This window comes from Lissotriton vulgaris, chromosome 10, assembly GCF_964263255.1.
Source record: "Lissotriton vulgaris chromosome 10, aLisVul1.2, whole genome shotgun sequence".
NCBI lineage: Eukaryota > Metazoa > Chordata > Amphibia > Caudata > Salamandridae > Lissotriton > Lissotriton vulgaris.
In genome coordinates, this window is record NC_141698.1 from 1,091,484,281 (window position 1) to 1,091,508,247 (window position 23,967).

Here is a 23,967-nt window from a genome sequence, read left to right on the forward strand (position 1 = left end):
TGACGATTTTGATGTCAAAAGGGGCCACCACATCCTCCAGGGGGGCCATATATACATTAAACAATGTGGGGCTGAGGGAGGAGCCCTGTGGCACCCCACACTGAAGGGGGATAGATGTTGACCGATCACTACCTTCCCAGACCTGGTATGTTCAGCCGTTGAGAAATGACCTAAGCCACTTCAAAGCGACCCCTGACACACCCACCTCTGACAGTCGTTGAATCAACACCTGATGGTTCACAGTGTCGAAAGCCGCACTGACCCTCCTGAGTCCAAAATGCATCTGGCTTCGTCTTGTGTATCCTGGGTAGGCAGGGCTTTAGAGGAAGGTGACTGCAAGTGGCACCCCGGTGCTCACTATGCATAGGCCGGCTAGAACGAGTTCCAGGGGCACACCAGCCCCTGAGCTGGGGAAAGTCCGGCATGGGAGAGGGGTTTAACCACCCCCCTTCCTGGTCCCACCCATGGGCAGGACCTAGTCGCGTACCAGCCCCTTTCTTTAGTATAAAGGTGGGAGCGGGGACCCTTCCAAATTAGATCATCTTTGAATCCTGAAACGACTTTCTACGAAAGGAACTCAAGAATTCTTCTCAAGATTTCTCCCTTGTGACTAAGGAGTAGTCACCCTGCATCTGTGGGCACCAACTAAGTAACCTGCGGTTTGCTGCACGTCCTTCCTCCGGAATCCGACCGACCAGCACGACGAGACCCGGCTTCCCTGGCACCTCTGACCTCTACCTACATCATCAGCCCAGCTGAGATCCGTGGGTGTGACGAGACCTAGAGGGACCGGCCATCTTCAGAACTGCACTACACTTATCCAGCACGACCGCCGAGGGATCCTCGAGTGAGTGCTTTGGGGTTTGAGAAGCCCTAACCCTGAGCAGCTCCAGCACCGAAGTTCAGCCCCCCAGCATCCACCAGATCTGCGTGGGGCCCTTCTGCTCTTTGCTGCTCACCGCGTTGTCCGGCTACTTGCCAGCTGGCTTGTGGCCCTCTTGACGACGAACGATGACACTTTCATCACTGGTCTGGTTGCTCCAGACTGCCCCTTGCACCCCTCCAACAGAGGAGCACCCCGGAACCTCCTGGTCCACTCCAGACGCCATTTTGAGTCCACAGCGTGGGCTTGCATTTGCCAAAAGTTGTTGCCCCAATCCTGGGTCCAGCGACGTCGACAGCAGATACCTTCGTGGAGCAGCTCGCACCTCCATCCTGGTCGCCGACAACGCCTCCTGGTCCGAGAGACTGCAGAGCCCAGCGTTGCCCACTCACCTGGTCGAGGTGACTTCGTCCGGTGCCATCCTGGTGCCCATCTAATCACTGGCTAGTGATTCAGAACTTGGTCCCCTCTGCTTACAGGTATCCTCCATCACCGATCCAGGCTTGGATCACATCGAACTTCATCACTGGTCGCCTGCCAGCAACTTCTTCTTTCAGGCTCCATAGACTGCAACGAGGATTCCCGACGTCTTTTCAGCCCTATGCAGCCGCAGCCCCTGGGCTAGGTAACCTGAGCATTTCGGTGCTCCAGCATAGCTTAACTATCTAAGTGTCCAGATCCTTTTTCGTTTCAGCTCTACCTAGTCGGATTCGTTCGATAACACTAACTTTACGAAATCTAGCATCCATAGACTTTGTCCTGCATCCCGCGTGAGAGTGCACACTCTGCACCCGATCTCCCTAGGCCTCCTGCTCGTAATCTGAAGGTTCAGTAGTCCAGTCCTAGCGATCCTAAAGCCTTTGAGACTAGTTACTTACCTGCTAGTATTTCCCTGACTGACCTGCCTTTGGAAAGTCAGGCGGATGCCATTAACACTTGGCTTTCTTCTGCTTGTGACCAGGTCGCCCCACTTAAAAAGATCAAATCAGCTCGCCTCCATGACGCTCATAAGTGGTTTTCCAGCTACCTTAAATCCCTGAAATTAGAGCTCAGGCGCTCGGAGCGTCATTGGCGACGCAACTACTGCCCTACCCTCCGCCTCAAATACAAAGCCCTCCTTAATAACTATAAAAAAGCCATCTTAGCGGCCAAATCTTAATACTTTACTGAGCGAGTGGCCCTCTCGGCCAACAAATCTTGTGAGATTTTCTCACTAGTTCACAGTCTTGCCACCTCTGATCGCGCTTGTCTCTCCCCTGCCCCTTCTCAATCTCTCTGTCATTCTTTGAATGATTATTTCATCACTAAAATCATTACCATTAAGGCCAATATTCCCATTGTGTCTCAACCTGAACTGTCTGATCATTCTCATCTGTCTCCTTCTGTTTTGGATCACTTCAAACCTATTTCATCTGAGCTCTTCCTTGACCTGCTTGTCAAGGTCAAGTCCGGCTCTCCTGCGGACTGTGCTCCCGCACGGATCCTCAGAACTCTCTATACTAGCTGTCCCATCCCCCCCCTTACTTTTCTCAACACTTCTTTGGCTTCGGGTTGTGTTCCCTCTTCCTTTAAATCCGCTATTGTTTTTCCTATCTTGAAAAAAGCCGGCCTGGACCCCTCTCTTCCATCTAATTTCAGGCCAATTTCCCTTCTCCCCTACCTAGGGAAGATTCTCGAAAGCTACGTGACATCCTGCCTTTCCACCTACATTGAGGAGAACCATCTCTTGGCCTCCCACCAGGCGGGCTTTCGTCCAGGTCACTCCACTGAGGGAGTGGTCCTCGCGGTCCTGGATGAACTTAAGCGGAAGGCCGACAGCAACCTCCCCCAGGCCTTGGTCCTTTTGGATTTGTCCGCTGCGTTTGACACGGTCGATCATGCCATCTTTCTCGACCGTGTCAGCGCAGCGGGTATCCAAGGCACTGCCTTCTCCTGGATCGCGTCCTTCCTTCAAGGCAGATCACAGGCAGTTCACCTCTCTGACTTTTCTGCTCCCCCTCTTCCTGTCACCTGTGGGGTCCCCCAAGGTTCTTCCCTTTCCCCCCTTCTCTTCAACCTTTACATCCGCCCTCTCATCTGCTCTCTTCTCGAACTGGGGGTCTCTGTGAACAATTACGCAGATGACCTCCAGCTCGTCTTTGATCTTTCATCCCCAGCTGACTCTCTCCCTAAGTTTTGTTCCACTCTTGTTTTCATTTCCCAGTGGATGAGCTTCAATCATTTGAAGCTCAATCCCGATAAGACAGAGCTCGTCCTCACTGGTGGCTCGTCCAACCCCTGGTCCTCAGCTCACTGGCCCCTTTCTTTTGGCCCTCCCCGCTCCCCAGTCTCCTCTGTCCGGACCTTGGGCATCAAGATCAGCAATGATCTGTCCATGCACGCCCAAATCAGTTCCGTTGTGTCTTCTTGTTTTTTCTCCCTCCGTCTTATTCGTAAGATCTCCCGGTTTTTTTCTGTTGATGCTCTCAAAACCATTATCACGGCCCTCATCACATCCCGCCTGGATTATGGAAACGGCTTGTACGTAGGTATTCCTGCCTACGAAACTCATCGTCTCCAGGCCATCCAAAACCAGGCGGCCCGCCTTATCCTTCGTCTTCCCAAATCCTCCCACATCACCCCGGCCCTCAAAACCCTCCATTGGCTCCCGGTTCATTTCAGGTCTCAGTTCAAACTAGCTTGCTTGGCCTTCCGGGCGCACGCTCGCTCTGCCCCGCTTTTCATTAACTCTCTAATCTCTTCTCACGCCCCCAGCCGTTCTCTCCGCTCTTCTTCTCTTTCTCTTTTTTTCACGTCCCCCGCTTCCGCAAATCCCGCACCGGGGGCACCCGATTCTCTGTGCTGGCCCCCCAGATTTGGAACAATCTCCCATACTGATGTGCCCCTCAGCGCCAGGAAGCCGCTTGGCCGCAGTGCGCTTTAGAAATTTCTTTTTCATTTAATTTCATTTCACTTTTAGAGTATATGGTTTTTCGTGCCCCTCGGGCATTTGTGTAAATTGTGCGACTTTCAGTATTTCTTTAAGAGCTTTGTATTGTGCTTAGCGCCCTGTCCTCATAAAGAGTCCAGGGCTGTTGTGTTCTAAATAAATATCCTTTTATTTTCATAACAACTTGTGTGGTGTCCTTTCACTTGGTGTTCAAGGGGTATATGTGATGGTATAACAGCTGGCTTAACACGCCCTCTAGAGTTTAGTCTAAAGACTGCTCTTGTCCATGCTACTAGGATAGCTGGTCTAAGGTTGACTTACAACCAATCATCAATAAGGGTTATTTGGACTGATACATAGTGATCACTAGAATAGTGAGCACTGCATATCAGGCCAATTTCTCACACCCGGGACAAGGGCGGGACTGTTTTTGGCCGTTAGTGGCCGTGTGAGGCCGGGCTGGGCCATCCCCTTGGTGCTACGTGTTATTGTATTGTCCACTTGTTATTTGACAGTTATGTTCTAGGGTCTATGGTTATGTAACATCAGCGGTCCATATTTTACTTTGTCTGACTAAAAGGCTGTATTCAGGCCAATTATACAGAGTTACAAGAATGGGGAAGGGTAATCCTGTGATTTCTGTTCCTGATACAACCCCCAAGACAAAAGAACCTGCCAAAACTCAGCTCCCTAGTCTAACCGCCATAGACCTTATGCTCCAAAAAACTACTGTGGTGGTGGCTAACGCTATTGAAAGCACTGAGCGTCGCCTCTCACTTCCCGTTGGTTCTGTACCTCCCCTATTGCCTGTAAATGCATCAATGCTTTTTAGTTATTCCCAGGATTCGATGCTGGCGCCATCTTTTGTTGCTCTTCCAGGTGGTGACAATCCCGTGTCGACACAGAATCCAACCCCCATGGAGAAAGATTTATTCCCAGATGGTATCCCTTCCCTTACTAGATTATCACTGACCCCTCCCCTTTTCAAATACCATGCTACTGTCGACTCACTATCTCAGGGTGGGGCCCTTATTACTAATGAGAACTGCAATACTCCTGCTAACGTTAACTCAACCTCTGACACGCAGTCAAGTCTAAGCAGCGATAGCCCCATTGTAAGAACTAGAGGGCAGCTGGCGAGGCGTAAGTCCAAACGTACTGCTAATGAATGTCCAACGGTAATAGGCAGCAAAGGGATAGCGGAGGGCACCAGGAATAAGAAAGCCTTCGCAAGAAATTATGCAAGAAACTGGGTCACGAGGGGTAAGAGCAATGTAACTAATGCAGATAGGGATGCTGTGGTTACTACTGAGGCCCAAGGTTTGTCTCATGATGTATGCCTACAAGACACACCTGAGTCTCCTAGTTATAAACTACGTGATAGCCAGGAGCCCAAACACCCTGCCAGTGGTGACACCATTTCATCGTGTCCCCCCAGTCTTGATGAGGATATTCCCTTGATTACTTCCTTTGAGCATATTCTGAAGTCTTTCATTCTGCCTCTAACTGAGAGGCTGAAAGAGATCACAGTAAGACTTGATCGTTTGAACAGGGAACTTTAGACAATTTCTTCTTCATAAAGACCCTGATCAAGCTACATACTAATAATATTCGAGAAGTAGCTGCCCATACACAACCTCCATTGGTAGCTCCTCCTGAATTGGTGAAACCCCAAACTACCAAGCCGGATGCCGACACAGTGATCCAAGGAGGTGGCAATCCCGCGAAAACGAAGGCCCCCAAGAGTAGAGCCCCAGAGACAGCGTCTAAACAGATTTAGATCAGCAAACCCATACTCCAACAACCATCTAAAGGGGATAAGGGGTCTAGCGTCACCGCACCTACTCAGACACAAAAGGCAACCCAGAACTGTAGAAATACAGAGAGTTATAATAAGGATCTACCCACAAATACCAACCCAGTCCACACTGGAGAAATCAACCCTCCCTGTATCAACTTGCCTCCAGCCTGTATGCCTTATGTGGCTGTTTTGGTAGGAGTCCCTTGTTTAAAACAGGGGAAAATGGAATCTTATTCTGAACTTAAGAATAAGGTTACATTTTGGCTAAATAACAACAGGCCACTCCAGAGGGGCTTAGATGACGGGATTACTCTTGTTAGACGAGTTGGCTGGGTGGGGAGAAGAGCCAAGAACATCCAAGGGGACTGTATTCTAGTCAATTTTAACGACAGCAGAGTGGCAAAGCTTATTTGTACCAAGCCCAATATGTATGATGAGGGGGAATACGTACCCGGGATCTGGGGTACTTTTACCCACGGCAATCTAATTGGCATCAGAGATTTAGATTTGACAACCAGCTATGGGGAGGGTACGCTGAAAATTATGATCCCTGCCAAAACCCCGACCCCTATGGAGAAGATTCTCACTATGGTAGCAACACCTGGTATTGACGCAAAGGCTGCCCTTCAACAATTGCCACCCCACCCCCTGGTGATCTTGGAGGGGCTAATAGGAGTAGGTCTCTTATTATTTCTTCCTTGGCTACTTCCTTTCTGACCCTTCTTTCTCCTCTCCCAGCACAAGCTGAGGCATTCTTGCCTAGGGGCGAAAGTACTGATGTAGCCTCCCCAAGTGATGGAACTTGCAATCATATATCACCTGTGGGACAATGTGCTGTCATTTCCCCCCTCAGCCTTGGCTTGACGATTTGCAATAATGGGGCGATCACCGGACCTCGCCCCCACTCAATCACTCTTTCGCGTCCTGAAACAGGGACCCCTCCCGACGGCAGCAAAAGGCGCTGGAACTGAGGCAAAGCACCGGGACGAGGCCATAACAACAACACAACCCCCCCCCCCCTCCCGCCCGCCCACCCGCTCGCTCCGCAGCACAGGAACCCTGGCGGTCTTGAGGGCTGAGAGGGGACTGGGACGATGGTTGTTGGCAGACACAGTGTTGGCACATTCTCTCACAGCGGAACTGTGAGAGAATGCTCAAAGTCAAAAAAGGTATTTATTACATTCGCCGGCACTCACTCGCAAAGCTCTATTGTCCAAAATGGCGGGGGTCTAAAATAACGAAGGCAATAAATCACCGCCTGGGCCCACGAGGCTCCTTCAAGATAAGACCCCATCACAGCAGCAACCTTGAGACCGGGCTAGCACGAAAGTGAAACTCCCTTCCCTGCTCACAAAGCAATAGAAATAAACAGAGGACTAATGTCTCATTCCCTTTTGTGGTGGCCATCTTTGTCCAGTCTCTCTCTAGGGTCGCCATCTTGGACTAGTCATTGGCTGCTGAGCCATTGATTTAATTCTCTAACTGACACTAAGAACTCTCCCACCCAGCTACCATACTTGGGTGCGCACCTGTCTGTATCATGGAACTTCTTCTTATCGGCTACACAATTTACACAGCTGGGCTTATTTCACGTTGGATTTAGATAGCCTGCTCTTTCGCAGTGTTACTTAATATTATATTCCTGATTGTATCCAGCACTTTTCACTTTTCCTGCATTGGGTTTAGTTATTTTGTTGGATTTAGATAGTCTGCTCTTTCGCAGTGTTATTTATTTATTATTACATTTCTGATTGTATCTAGCACATTTCACTTTCCTGCACCGATTGCTACCCATCTATTAGTGCCTCTTACAGTAGCATTATGTTCTATATACCCTACTATATCTTGCACGTCCTACTTTATCGTCACCGGTAATGCACCGTTTGCTACCTCATATATTTCTCTTTTGCTGCTCGCTAATGCCACCTGTGGTGTTATTTACTCTGTGTCATTTAATCTGTGTGTGCATTTGTATTCTGTCACTGACTCCTGTACCCTATATATTTTTGACTACTCGTTATTGACACCTTTGATTTAGATATTTTTTATGGTCTGCACAGTTATTTTATTCAAGTATTTTTCTATATTTTTCTATATTTCATATCTTATACCTCATATATCTTTTCGTTGCTGCTCACTAATGTGATAACACTAATGATATTATTATGGTTTGCACAGTGTTTTATTCCAGTATTTTGTCAGTATTCTATTGCTACTTGCTCCGATTACTACCCCAAATACCTCGGAAGCCTAGTGTCAGCCAATCCTGTATGCACCGACTACTACCTCAAATACCTGACAGCTCACTAGTGTCACTTACCATTACCTCACTATGATGGTCTGCATTTGTACTCTGGGTATAGCACTACTGTGCACTCACTAGTGGCACTTTAGGCCCACGCAACTGTTTAGGACAGTGCACCCTTCCCTCCTACACCCTCCCTCCTAAAACCTACCTAGACTGTCCTATGCAACGACTACTACCTCAAATACCTGGCAGCTCACTAGTAGCACTTACCATTAGCTCACTATGACTGTCTGCATTGGTACTCTGCGTATAGCATTACTGTGCACTCACTAGTGCTCTCACTAGTGTCACCTTAGGCCCACGCAGCTGTTTTAGAACAGTGCACCCTTCCCTCCTACACCCTTCCCTCCTGCACCCTTCCCTCCTAAAACCTATCTAGACTGCCCTCCCATCATGGAACCCGTCGGCAAACACACATATAGAATCAACTACCCACCCTCACTTACTAAAAAAGCCGCTAAACGTTTTAAACACAACTTCCTGAGGTCCCACCCTGAAACTCCTTGTGCAGACACCTACTTCTCACCAGTCAATGGTTCACTGAACATTGATATTATCTTCCACACCACACGCAGAGCCCAATGGAGAAACATGTTCCGCACCTTACTCACCGTCTCCACCTCCAGGAATTTCGCGCATGGCCTAAAACTCACCATCACTCCATCCCAACTCTTCCCGGGCAGAACAACCATCACTATATACAATAACGGGATCATCCTAATGCAATCCACTGACAAGAACCTGGAACTACTAGACAACATGTTCCCCAAGTTCAAACAACACCTCGCCAGTCATCGGACCCCCACCCATAGCACCCGCAGGCCTATCACCCCTGAAGTCACCCCCAATCAACCCCAAAACGACACGCACCTTCCCCCCACCCCCGGCACCTCAGACACTCACCCACCTAATGTAGCTACCTTGCACTCCACAGCGACAGACATAGATCCTTCAGCCGCACATTCCAGCGGCACCCCCTTCCCCCCCTACAACCTCACCTTGTCATCCTCTCATACCACTCCCATCCCTGACACCACAGCCTCAAGCCACATTCATTCTAACCTACCCCAGCCTCGAAACGCCATGCACCTCTCCTTTACTCCCGACACCCTAGTCACTCACCCACTTACCGTATCTACCTCACTCCCGTCGAGCACAGACATAGATCACTCCCCCGCCTACACCAACCACCTCACCCCTTCCCATCACACACCAGCCCTCACCCACTTTCCCACCCCTAATACCACAGCTCCCACCCAAAACGACATGCACCACCCCCTTACTCCCGGCATCTTAGTCACTCACCCACCTACCGTAGTTACCCCTCATCCCTCAAACACAGACCTAGACCTCTCTCCCGCTTACAACAACCACCCCACCCCTTCCCCCTACTCAACAGCCCTCATCCACGTCCCTCTCATCCCCGTTCCTCTCACCCCTGATACCACAACTCACACCCACAACCCGCCTAACATAGATCAACATCAGACCGTCACACACAAAGGCAAACCCCACTATTTATCCCCCCCCATTCTCAGCCCCCACTTCCTCCCATTAACTAAGCACACAGAACACACCACCTCCATCAACTCAACTCCACCCTCTCAAAAAAGAACCATCTACAATCCCGCTACCCTCCCCAGTCTCACCCCCCACTACCCAACCTCCACCACTAATAAATGCCCATCCTCCACCTTGCACTCTACGCCTACCACCAATACTCTCATCCACGCCACCAACCTCTCCCCTATGTCATCCACGCCCGACCCTCCCATCCCCACCTCCAACACATTTCCCACAATAGACCACATTACGGCCTCCCTCCTCCAACTCAAAGAAGACATGTACATCATCAAACAACTACTCTGTCTATCACACTCCAATCACCCCTCATCCAACACCCTCCACCAGATCAAACAAGACATTCACAGCATCAAACAAATACTCAGCACACACCCCAGACACCACTCACGCGCCTCCACCTTCACCTCCCCTCCCAAATGGTCCTCCAACCGGGCGGCGAACTCTCGCACTCGACTCCCACCGCATTGGACCTCAATCCCTGTTCACAATCGCGAAAATCGCCCCCACCGCTCCTGCAACCCTCTCTCAGACCTAGACACAACCACACTCCTCCGCTCCTATGACTCAGGTCCCCATAGCATCACACCCGACACTCTCACTGCCATTCCCACGATTCACTCCAATCCCCTTAGACCCCCCACACTGAACAACAGAATCGCTATCCATAGTAACCTGAGTAATGTCCCCCTCGCTCTAGAACACCCTTCTGCCATCGACACACCCCGTCTCAAATGCACTCTGCTCAACTGCAGATCAGCCGCTAGACACTCCGCCGCCATTGCCGATCTCATCCTAAAATTGGATCTTGACTTAATCATCATTACTGAAACATGGCTAACAGAAGCTTCTACACCTATAATGGACATTCTGGTTCCCCCCAACTACCACATCACTAGACTTGATAGGTCTGGCAATAAAAAAGGTGGCGGAATCGCATGTATATACAGGAGCAACCTCTCTGTCTTGAAAGTAACTTCCCCTTCCATACCCTCCCCTACGTCTTGTGAATACATCTGCCTCGATATTGTCAGTGAGGGCAAACAGATCTGCACTCTGCACGGCGTTTACCACCCACCCGGTGACAACCTTACCTTCTCCCAACAAATCATGGACATGATCTCAACCAACTCCGGGCGACAACTCACACAAATATACCTTGGTGACTTCAACCTCCGCTGGAACGATCACAATGATGCGGTGGTAAAAAGTCTGAAGAATTTCCTTAACGCCCTTGACCTCACCCAAATTTGCAACAGTCCAACACACGATAAAGGCTCTATCCTTGACCTTATCATCTCCAAAGAGGGCTCTATCCAACTCGAATCTATCCAACCCTGTGACTGGTCAGATCATCATATTGTCACATTCTTCATCAATGAAAAAGTTAAACTTAACCCTGCTCAATCCGCCAGGCCCAAAGTCTGGAAAAGAGACATGAAAAAGCTAAACTCAAACTCGCTGCCCCCCAACAGCTGCAACTCACTGCTTCCTCCTGCTGGCGTTAAGGACGTCCAATCCTTGACTGATCACTATCTTAACACTATGACCTCAATAATTAACGAAGTCGCACCCTTGCAGCTAAAAAAAGCCACCGCAAAAATCTCCAACCCCTGGTACAACGGGAGTCTCAATGACGATAGACGCGCAATGCGAATGGCAGAGCGCACCTGGAGATCAGCTCCCTCTGCACTGAACCTAAAAAACCTGAAGAAAAAGAGAAATGCCTACTTCAGGAAAATAAAACGATCAAAATCAGACTTCTTCAAGCGTCAGCTCGACCAAGCCAAAAATCGTCCGAGAAAGCTGTTTGAGCTTATCCGAACACAATCCAAAGAACAACCCCAACCTCTCAACACCATGCGCGAAGCTCCCTCCTGCGAAGACTTCGCCTCTTTCTTTAACCAAAAAACTGACAACATAAAGAATGATCTCCTCATGGACGCAAGCCTCTTCCCCAAACCCCACCGCATAGCACCCACCAAACCAAAAAACAATGCCTCCTGGTCAACCTTTGTCACCTACACAGAAGAAGAAATTGGCAAACTGCTCAGCACTCTGAAACCATCCAATCACCTCACGGACCCCCTTCCTGCTAACGCTGTCAAAGTTCTTACCCCGTCGCTCCTTCCACTCTGGACCAAAATCATTAACAGCTCACTTCAACAAGGGATCATTCCCGACTCCCTCAAAGTCGGACAAGTCACACCTTTGCTAAAGAAACCTACAGCCGACCCCTCTGACCTAAACAACTACCGTCCCATTACCAACATTCCGACTCTTGCCAAACTGCTGGAAAAATGCGCACAAATACAATTGACTAAACACATTACTCAGTTTGATCTCCTCAACTCTCATCAATCAGGCTTCCGAGCAAATCACAGTACTGAAACTGCTATGACTCACATAATCGACGACGCCCTCCAAATCCTAGATCATAACGACACCTGCCTCCTCATCCTCCTTGATCTCTCCTCCGCATTTGACACCGTCAAACATGAGAGCTTACTCGAACTATTAAACACAAGAATGGGCCTATCTGGAACTGTGCTCAAATGGTTTACGTCCTTTCTGCATAACAGGTCGCAGAAATTCAAGAGCAACAACTTGATGTCCGCGCCAAGACCTGTATCGCTAGGCGTACCACAAGGATCCTCCCTATCCCCAACTTTGTTCAACTTAGTTATGGAACCTCTAACCACTTTGCTGCAAGAATCCAATGTACACTTCCACATGTATGCTGATGACACCCAACTTTATCTCAAACTACAATCACCCAAAGACATCACGCTCTTGAACTCAACGATCAGAAGCACTCAATCTTGGCTGGCCGCTAATCATCTCAAACTCAATGCCCTTAAAACAGAGTTCCTTCTGATCTCACCACCCGCGAAGATCACTACCGCACAAATGTGGCTTAAAGACCTCACAGCACTTAATGTTCAACCCACCATTGTGGACTCAGCAAAATCTTTGGGCATAACACTTGACACCAATCTCAGCATGCAGGATCACATCAACAAAGCAACTAAGGGAGCGAACTACCAAATCAACACCCTTAGGAAACTTAAACCTTTCCTTCCAGCCAAAGACTTCCAAACTGCGGTACATTCACTAGTCATACCTCGAATAGAATACGGCAGCACCGCACTCTGTGGTCTCCCCCGAGCTACTACGGCACCCTTAAGAGCCTCTTTAAACGCCGCAGCGAGACTTATCACTGGATCAAAAAAACACTCACACATTTCCCCTGACTTCAAATCCCTGAACTGGCTGCCGTTTGAAGCCAGAATACACCTGAAAATCGCTTGTTTGACACACAAGGCTATCCACCTGAGCTCACCTAGATACCTCGCACAGAAGCTGACGATTTCTGGAGGCACCAGAAACACTAGAGGTACAAACAATCTTTTGCTAAAGCCTAAAAGATTCCGCAAGGAAAAAACCTATAAACGCTCCTTCTCGGGAATGGCTCCCAGGATTTGGAATTCGCTTCCCCCTGAAACCAGGCTGATCACATCCTTCATACTTTTCAAGAAAGAAGTAAAAGCGATCCTCATGGCTAAATACACTTGAACCACTACTGGAGATAAAACTACAAAGACTCGTTACTCATCTGTACTATTTGTTCGAACCCTTTGTATTTTTATTTTGACTCTGAATTTGATTTACTTCACTGTTTTATGATATAACTTCAATGTACTTCTAACATGATTGTTGTATCTGCGTATACATGCTCCCCTTCTCTGTAAAGCGCTCTGATATCTGCGAAGATCTTGTTCGCGCTATATAAAACTTTCAAAATAAAATAAAATAAATCTGCCAGCTCCCTGGACACTCCTGCCCTCCCAGCAGTTTTTCTTGACCTAAAGAGCATGGTCTCTTTGCCACATGCTGCTCCACCACTAGCTAAGGCAATTCAACCTGTGGGAGATCTAGCACTACCATCTGGTGCTCATTATAACCGTATGGAAGGAAGGGTTGAGATCGATGGGCCCACCTTGAGGATTTTGAGTTGGAACATAGCAGGAATTGCTAGGAAGATGACTGTCCCTGACTGGCATACCCAGATGGAGTCATATGCAATATGCATCTTCCAGGAAACATGGAGCCTTGAACCCATCCACAAGGTTGGGTATTCAACATTCTTTTTACCTGCAGCCATGGCTCCTTCAGGGAGGGGTCGCCCGTCGGGAGGCCTCCTTAAATGGGTGAGCATTTCCTTGGGTTGTACCATTACTCAAAAATATAGTACCTCACCTGATATCCTTACGATATCCCTGCGTAGACTAGGTTGTGGGAGGCCCCTCGATCTATTTAATGTATATACCAGGGGTACTAAAGGTAGCTCCTTATCCCCTACAGTGGCAGTGCTGGAAAAAGTTCTGGGTGACATCTGCGAGGGCACTTCAGTACTGGTAGCGAGTGATTTCAACTGCACGTTTGAGCCTCTTGCGGGCGAGGACATTCTAGATACCTCAGATGATGACTGCAGGAGGGGTATACCCTTACTAGCGATTCCACCTATTAAAAGATGGTCCCAGAGGGCGATTTAGATGAACGCTTTTGCTCTGGAGTATGGTTTATGTGCTCTAAATGGTAGAACCGTCTCAGATTCTCTGGGAGCACATACATACAACAGGGTGAACCATACGTCCAGAATTGATTACATACTTCTTGACTTATTTTTTGGGCGATTTGTCTTAGATATGGTTGTAATATCTACTGTAGACAGCGACCATAACTTGCTGTCTTTAACCTTAAATCACCCCTGGGAAGAATCCAGAAGCTTAGTTACACCCTGCAATCTTGGGTCCGCATCTTTGACAATTCCATCTAACTGCGGGAGGCGCCTTAATTGGCGCAAACTAGCCCTAGATGATGGGAAAATCCAGGCCATTGGCCAACTTGTGGATGATTCCCTAAGCAAGATGGACACCCACCTCTTAGAATACTCTGACCCTTCTACAGTTACAGCACTGTTCCAGGAGACCATAAGTTCAGTAGGTAACCTACTTATGCCAGATACCCATGGGGACAGGGCTAAAGGGTGCCCGAGGCCAACAGTGAAGCAGGGTTGGTATACACCCAAGTGTAGGCAGATGAAATCTGCACTTATTGAGGCTGTGAGGACTAAGTTCCAACCCTTGGTCCAGCAAGCCAGGAAAAATTATAATTGGGTGGTTACTAATGCCAAAAAAGAATGGGAGGATGCTTATTGGCACACACTTAGAAAGGCTTCGGCAGGGTGGGATGCTGGTCGCTTTTGGAGCACTATTAGGGCGAGGAATAGGCCCGACAGTGATCTCATCACCTGTAATATAACTGGCCAGACTTGGTTCGATCACTTTTCAGGCCTTTACTCATGTCAATCAGGAACCTCTTCCACTCTTGCCCCTCCCAGCCCTTTGGCAAAACCTCGAGTTAACACCTTATTCCCTTTCACAACTAAGGAAGGGGAATATGCGATTAGTTGTATTGTGCCCCAAAAAGCAGCTGGCCCGGATGGTATCCCTGGGGACCTTCTAAGATCTAACACTATCCAATGGGGGAAGTTTATTTATACACTCCTTACTGCAATTGACAAAGGTGCGGCCATCCCTGAATCCTGGAAGGGGGCGGAGGTCGTCCCCATCTTTAAAAAGGGCCAGAGGGAGGACCCAGCCAATTACCGCCCTATTAGCTTATTAGATTCAACCCAGAAGACAGTAGAGAAGGTACTACTTGAGAGAATCCACCAATGGGCTAGCGATAATGAGATCCTGTCAGACTATCAAGCGGGTTTCAGGGCAGGCACCAGTACCATGGAGCAGGCCTTTAGGCTCTTGTTGCTCTATTGGAAAGTGGTTGTTATAGGCAAAGGCAGTCTTTACCTCGCATTCATTGACTTAAAGACTGCCTTTGACCTTGTACCCAGAGGGCAGCTACGGAGAGTGTTGGCAGACCTGGGGATTCCATCTAACATCTTGTCCATCCTAGTGAGACTACTACACGAAGGTACCTTCCCGCAAGTGAGGTGGGGTCGAGAGGGGCAGAAAACAAACAAGATACCGGTGAGTAGAGGGGTCCGCCAGGGATGTGTTCTTGCTCCAACCCTTTTTTCATTATACGTGAACGGGGTTGTTGAACACCTACTTAAAATACCATCAGATGCTCCATCCCTGGCGGGGGAGCGAATCCCCACCCTCTTATTCGCCGATGATACGCTCCTAATATCAAAGACCCTGGTAGGCCTCCAAAGCTTCCTAGATAACTTTCAGGCATTTTGTGATCAACGTGGCCTAGTTAATAATACAGACAAAACAAAGTTTTTAGTACTAAATCCTCCGAAAAAACGTGTTTGGCTCCCCGTTCTTAATAATGTATCCTTGGAGAGGGTCACTTTATTCGATTATCTGGGAATTCGTATTTCGGATAATATGCAGTGGAACCCCCATCTCCATAAAATGCTGCTTAGCCACAAGAGGGTTGTTGGGGCTCTTTACAAGGAACAGCGCTCTACCATGATTCGGCCTATTGCACCCGTCATTGACATCTATAAGGCTAAGGGCGTTAGTTCTGCCCTATATGGTGCAGAGCTTTGGGGCACATCCAACTTAGATCTGTTGACAAGGTCCGAGAACAAATGTTTGCGGGGTATCATGTCACTTCCACAGAGTATTCCAATGGTACCTCTCTTGCTTGACCTTGGTTGTAAACCCATTAACGATTTGGCAAAACTTCGACCCTTGCTATTATGGGCTAGATTGTGGCAGACGCCTGAACTCGCTAAGTACGCTAAGGGGCTAGCGGAGGTGATGTCAATGATGGGTTGGCAAAAAATAAAATGGCTTAAAGAGGTTAAACATCTCCTCGGTAAGCTAGGTGTTGGCGAAGCCTGGGATAGCCGGTCCTCCCCACCAAAAGCCACCCTAAAGACCCTGTATTGTAACTGGGTCACCGACAGAGTCAGCACAGATCCATCTCTTGGCAGGTTAGCGAAGGAGTTCCTTGAGCATAAGGAGCTTCCATTCCGGCAACTTTATTTAGACCTGGTCTGGAAACCTTTTGATAGGGCTTTATACTTTCAGTTCAGGGTTGGGCTTCCAGTTCGCGCCCTAACTGCCCACTGGAAGCCCCCCTCCCAGACTGTTTGCTTCTGCCTCTTTTGCCAAACAAGCGAAGAGTCTGTTCCCCACATTCTGTTTGTCTGCCCGGCCTATGTCCGACCAAGGCAAGTATGGCTTAAACCCATATGTCGGACTATGGGAACCAGGCACTCTAGTGTGGCACTCCGTATTTTAAAATCGGACACCCAACCATTGTTTGCCTGTGGTGTCTCGAAATTCTTATCCTGGACTTGGTCCATTAGAGCCAAAAGGCTAGCATCCAATGTTTAATTGTTTTTTTTATTAAGGATTATCCTTAAATTTTAACCCTTTTATCCTTTTTAATTTTTCTCTGATAATCATGTATTTTAAGATAGAAACTTGTAAAGACTTTGTAAATAATCTTAAAACCAACAGTCAATTTTATATTTGAACTAAATATCATTTGTTTGTACTATTGCGATGCTTTTATGATTTGACTTATCGAAATAAAGCCCTTTGACTTGACTTGGTTCCTGACTGTAGCCTTCTAATTAGTACTTCCTTCTATTTCTCTATATTGAGGCATTTCCATATCATGTGCATTAGGTCTGCGCTGGGGGTTTCACATCTGGGACATGTGTCTGACGTATTTGGATCTATTATACTAAGGCGTTTTTGTATATAATACATTCTATGCATCTATTTCCATTGGAGCAGGTGGAATCGTGAAATGCAGGAGCTTGTTTTATGCTGTTTTAATGCAGTTCCCATTGTCTTAATTGGAATAATTGTAAATCAGCAGTGCTGTTGTTGACTGATTCTGGGATCTGCTTTGGAATTCTGGTCAGAGCACTCTCACCCTGTGTGTAATTTGTGCTCAGAGGAAGCACTGTCCTGTTGTATTTGTTCCTCTTCTCTTATTTTGTCAAATGTTTCTACTCGTTCATCTGTATATGCCACCCATCATAGGGCACCCTGCTGTGGTTAGAACGGCACTAGCTGCCTCTTTTGGGCACCTCTAATTCTGGGTAAGACCATTGCTTAAGTTTCTTCTTCACTGTCTGGTTCCATATATCCTGCATGTGTTTTACCAGGCCAGGTATATTGTGTGATTTTTGTTTTTCTATTAATGTTTTTCACAGTTCTTTGTCTCAATGACATCTCGTCAGTAGCGTAGTTTCTTAGTTTTGATGCAATGCCATCCAAAGCACCAGATGTGGGAAATACGTGGCTGCATTATAATTTTCAAGATCTGGGAGGGCCTGTCCTCATATGCCAGTTTTAATGTTTCCAACTTTACTTTAGGTTTCCCCACTTTGCAGTCCATTTCTGTAAGTACCTGTCCCATTGTTTAAAATATGTATGTGGGTACTTCGCAGATAGTCTCTCGAACACATAAACGCATTTAGGAATGGCTATCATTTTACTATCTATGATGGAAGTGAGAGGGGAAGAGAGTTCCAAAACAGTATTATTTTTTCGGTTCCTCTATTATTTTGCTTGTATTGGGCTCAAAGGTAAACTTTCAGTTTGTTTTTATTTGTATCCCAAAGTACCTAATCGTTTCCATTTGTCATTCAGGACCCTTTTTGGGTAATTGGCTTCTGTTTGGTTTTATAATTGGCTTCTGTTTGCTTTTCTCATTCTTTTTAGCCGTAGGTTGGATTTAGATGAGTTCATTCGTAGTCCAGCTATTTCCCCAAATTGGATTAAAGTCAGAAGCATTCATGTATTTGGTCTCTGGGGGTCTCAGATACAGCATGTATTGTCTGTCTACATGGACACTACATGCCACAGTATCCTATTTTAATACCCATTCTGCCAGGTTTTAATAATTGTGTCTGCCAAGTTCTCTTTGGCCAGGCCAAAAAGGAAAGGCGGCAAGGGACATTCCTGTAGTGCGCTCCTCTGGTTTCCATCTGTCAGAATATTTCACTCTGCCTGTTTTTATTCTTGACATAGCAGCTTTGCCCAGGCCATGAATGTTGGGCCGAAGTTGAATTTGTTTAGATATTCCCATTCTACACTATCAAATGCCTTTTCTTTATATCCTTTGGTTGTGTCTATGCATTCCTCGTCTTTTGGATAGAGAAAGGTTTGAATGTGCACCGGCCTTCTCAGGTTGACGGTAGTGAGTATGTGGGATGAAGCCTACCCGTTTTCTGTGACCACTTGCGGGACCCCTTATACAAAGTGGTTTGCCAGTGCCTTACTGAGCTTTTTGACGTCCATATTCAGCATTGAAAGTGACCTCTATGATGTGCATTTTGTAGGTTTGTTTGATGGGTTGGAACTAATACTAGTAAATAATCTGTCATAGGTTGTAGACGCTTATTGTTTTCATATGCTTCTTTGCAAGCTACATGAAATGTTTCTATTAATATGGCCACTGCTGATTTATAGAGGTTTATGGGTAGCCTCTCTAGTCCCAGAGTTTTCCCCTGGTACCTCTTTGAGGTCTCCTTTACTTCTTGTATGCTCAGTGGAGCCTCCAGTTCTTCCCTCATTTCTGTTTCCAAGTTTGGGAAGATAATCTCTGTCTAGGTAGTGTCTTATTGAAAGTTGCAGGGCTGTAAACTCCCTTCTGAAATCTGAAGAGGTGCAGAAGGAAGATCACACACACTATTACTATAACAGGTAAAAGGTATGTCTCCAGACACTCTTCAGGTAAGATCTCATCCTTCCGGGATCTCACTCCTCAGATACTTTTCATTGGAGAAGTCTATGAAACACATCAAGCTACAGAGCATTTAAACTGAGGAAGGAAAAGCTATTTACCGGTGGTGGTCAGTGCGCCCTTGCTACCTTCATCTTGTTTGTTATGACAGTAGCTGCTGGTACTTTCCAAAAAGAGCTTAAGATAGCTATGGGGATTCAAAATGCCCTTGCAATGTCATTGGGTGATTAGACTTTTGTTGTTATTGATGAGCTTCCACAAATTATTTTTCTGTCAGTTGATAGTGTTCTGCTATCATCAGACAGTCCCTAATAGGCCACAAAATATGCAAATTTGTACGAGTTACATCCTAATCCATGCATACCAGTTTTCCACCAAAGTCTGTTGTGCTCTTTCCAAAGGGTGTTTAATGGTTTTTTCATGCTTTTTAAAAAAACATAACATTCTTGCAGTTATACACCCATCATTACATTCGAATTCTTTGTATTTTGAACTTCCATTATTTCTCGTCCACTTTCTTCATTTCTCTTCCACTTTCCACATTTCTTCCACTTGCTAGATTAACGTTGTCCCTTCTTGTTTCCTAGCTCGCAACCCTGTTTTGTAACATTGGCGTGAGTCTCCCAGAGAGCACCTTTGAAGAAGTTTGGAAACTTGCCGCCATGAGACATCCCAATGGGGAGGTGTGCATCGAGACCATGAGGAACGTGTTGGACGAGATACAAGCAGCCCCAATGCTCTCTCGATGACTTCTCCAGGATGGTGTCTCTGCTTGATTTGGGGAATATAACAGCACGCTATGATATCTTTTGAAACTATGTGTACTGTAGCTTGTGTACAGAAAACCTCATTGTGTACTTGTAACAGCAGAAGTATTTTCAGATGAAGAAATACAGATATTTCCTTCCCATGGACAGCAGGAATTTGGTCTGTTATTTATCACTCCGAAGGTCCTTGTTTGAAGTTGGTTCTTAGTGTTCAGAGACAGGATGCTGACACACATTATTATTAGTGTTAGGTGAATTAACAGCACCCACTTGTATTTGGAACCTTAGTCGCTGACCTCTGAGAGTACATAGATTCTGGACCACAGTGTGGTTTCATCATTTATTTTAATGTTCCAGCAGCTCGCCTGCCTGCCCGCCCGGTTTTATCTGCTCTGTTGAGGGACTGGTTTTACCTCTTAAGTATGGGATTTTTAAGTCTTATTACTCCCAGAATTCTGATTCAAGGTAGCTCTAATGACAACTAAGCCTCTGCAGAGGAGGTGTCTAGTGTGGCATCGATCACTGAGCCAAAGTGAATTACCAGCTGCAGCTCCAGGAGAATGAAATTCCCTTCTGCTAATCCTTTTTCTGTGGCTATTGAGTCTTGTGTAACTCCATTCCATGGCAGGTTGTACATTCACATGTCTTTGAATTATTGTAATTGTATTGTATTATAATTGCATATATATAGCACATACTACACCTGACAAGACGTTGAAGCGCTTTACAGGGAGTAACACACTTTTCCAAAACTACTTAAAGTTAGCGTTTAGTCCAGTGTTCATTGTTTATTGTTTATTATTGGGATTAGTTGTGGTCTTAAGTAAAACATTCCATGCATTTACTTCAGTTTCTTTGTGGTAGATTAAATATATAAGAGTTAGATGTAATCATTGTAGGAGCTATGTGGGAATTTGAAAATAGATGGTGACATAAATGGGAAGGCTGACAAAGATTAGGTATTGTTAGCTTGAAGCGATAGGGGATTAAAAAAAGAGAGGTTGTGATCTATGAAGTGTGGTGTGAGCCATTTTAAGGAATACAATAACAGATATTATGACAGACGTGCATGTGACAGAGAAAAGGCTACTCTTGAAAGAGGATATACAACATTGGTTCCCTTGGGAGAAGTTTATGAGCCTAAACATTTGAAGCAGAAGATCAAGATGTATTATTCATCTTTAAGAGATTAAACAGCATATTAAATTACTATCAAACCATATAATTTAGACAAAAACATACTCAATAGGTGGTCCATTAAACAGAACAGTGAGAATGATTTGTGACTCTGGTGAATACGGTGTGCTGGTGCCAATTACAACATTGTTGACTGAGTACTGAAACAATTTCCAAACTAGAGGATTCAAAATGTGAATATACTTTGGTTACTACACTATTTGATAGTCAGCAGTACGTTGACGTTTCGATTCTGTGAGTATAAAAAAGATGGGTCTTCATCAGGACAAAAATAGAGGAAGCAAATTATGGGACTGGAAAAATCTGAAGCAGTCCATTATTTTTGTGTGTATACACTGTGATGTATAGTTCTGTGTATTTATTTGGTAATGCCTTACCTTAGCTCACCGACACGGTGAGCTAAGGTCAGCTTTATGTATTTTAAACTGGGTTGCTATTTCCTGACTCCAGACCCCATTAATCCTAGCCTTACTACAGGCTACCTTGGTTTACGCAATTTTACTATACATATTAGCACTAAATACTGAAATAAGCTCACCCTCAGCCTTTCTCAGCTCCTCGAGTAGACCCGTTATTAAAGATTTCTGTTTCTTTTGTTTAGCCCAGCCATAGCTACAGGTTTCACCCCTTAGTCCTGCTTTAAAAGAGCCCCAGACCATTGGTTGGGTAGCTGTTCCTCTATTGTATTCTAAAAACTGCTTAGCCCAAAGTTGAATATAGCATATATATTCCTCATCACTTCCAAGCTTTTTACTAAATGTAAATGATCGCTGTACCCGCAAAGTGTTAAAGCGAGTCAGGTCCATAACCACTGGGCCATGATCCGACGTAATACGGGGCATTACCTGCATCTTTGCACCAACAGTTAAAAATCGTGATAAAAAAATATAGTCTAACCTAACAAATTTATTATGTGAAGAAGAAAAAAACGTATACCCTGTATCTCCATGATTTACCATCGTCCACCCAACCACAAGACCATGTTGTTGAAGCAACTGATGCAGAGCCCTGAATACTTTCGGTTTACGGCCTTTGTAGTCCACAAATTGGGCATCCCATATCTGAGAGTTCCCATGTATATTAAAATCCCCAAATAATAGCAGAGGGGTCCCCCACAATGCTAACTCAACATTTAAAGAGTCCAATATCTCTGCTTCATCTAAGTTTGATCCATACACTGTGCATATTGTAGTATTAAAGTCCCCTGTAATACATTCAGTGATCGCCCACCTCCCGAAGTTGTCTGCCCTCTCTCTGCCCGTACCAATTACAGCCCGACGACCCAAAATTGCCAACCCCCTATTCATGGTAGATTGTCTAGATGCCGATAATAATGCAAATCCCAACTCCGATAATATCCTATGATTGGACCAAGGGATGTGCGTTTCCTGTAAACAAAGAATGTCGGGGTTAATTAACCGCAGCTCAGAAATCACACGTTTCCTCTTGAGGATATTATTCAGCCCACAAACATTGAATGAACATATACGTAGACTACTATTAGTCATTAAAACTTATATATCGCTGGTCATTGACATACGAAAAGAAAAACAGATATACTCCAACGTTCTTACAGCACTTGCTATGAACTGATGTTTTGCCCTTTTTACCTTTTAACAAGTACCCACCCAACCCACTACACCACCGGTGTCCCGCTAAACCCCCCTTCACTCCCCCAACAGAACCCCCTCCCACCCTGCACGTGACCCTCCCACCTTAAATAAGGCAATGGGGCCAATTGCCCTTGTGATGCTCGGTGAATGGCTCCCTAAATACTCAGCCCTCCCGTTATCTGAAATATACAAGACTAGAAACAACAAAACTACAAAAGAAAAGATTAGCGCAAAAAACCACAAATTAAAGGGCCTTATTACGGATATATAGCAACCATGCCTATACACTAGTCCTTCAAACCAAAGAATGAAGATATTCTTTAGCAGCAGCGTCAGACGTAAATAAACAAATCTGTCCATTATTGACTGTCTTTAAAGTAGCTGGTTGCAATAGAAAAACTTGCAGGCCCTTTGTTTGAAACGGGGTAATCAGTTGCGGTAACTGCCATCTCTTTTCGACTGTGGAATGGCAGTAGTCAGGCCGCACAAAAAATTGTATTCCTTTACCATATCTCTTCATATGTGGTCTGGCCAGATCGTACAATGCCTGCCTAGCCAAGAAGTTGTTCAAAGAAATCAATATAGCCTGGGGTTGCTGCTGCCCTACTTGCCCACTCCTTGCAGGTCGTTGCCGAAATGGAAATCTATGTGCCCGCTGGATTTCACGGATCCAATTCCATTCTTTCACCTCTGGAAGTGCGTCCTCAAACAACTCCGCTATGAATTTACGGATATCCTGCCCCTCAAGACCTTCTGGGACCCCAAGAATACATAAATTATTGCGCCAAAGTCGATTTTCTAAGTCGGCAAGCTTATCATGTACATCGTCCTTGTGTACCTTTATGTCTGCAACAGCTTCTTTTTGGGTCACCATCTGGTCTTCTAGTGATGATATACGGGCCTCAGCTTCCACCATTCTATCAGTGAAGTCGTTGCATGCTTTTGCCAAGCGTCGAACAGTATTTTGCAATTTCCTACATGCAGTATGTTTTTTTAAATGCTCTGCTCGAGCCTCCAGCCTGTGCTCTGAAATGGATCTGTAAATTTCCTCCAACGACACTTGACTTGATGTCTCCACATCTGGACCCCCACTTGCTTGGCCAGATAAGTTCAGTCTCTCTAGTAACTGTTCCCCACTAGA

General features: G+C 46.2%; 1 protein-coding gene across 2 annotated transcripts in view; it reads left to right on the plus strand.

Annotated features, from left to right (window-relative positions):
- EFHB (EF-hand domain family member B) overlaps positions 1 to 20,163 on the plus strand; it is a 231,308-nt gene extending 211,145 nt beyond the window's left edge. For both annotated transcript variants that reach the window (XM_086942169.1, XM_086942170.1), the window contains one exon: positions 19,837 to 20,163. In XM_086942169.1, coding sequence (XP_086798295.1) covers positions 19,837 to 19,998 — 162 coding nt within the window. In that variant the 3' untranslated portion in view covers positions 19,999 to 20,163. The remainder of the gene's footprint in view (positions 1 to 19,836) is intronic.
- The last annotated feature ends 3,804 nt before the right edge of the window (positions 20,164 to 23,967 follow it).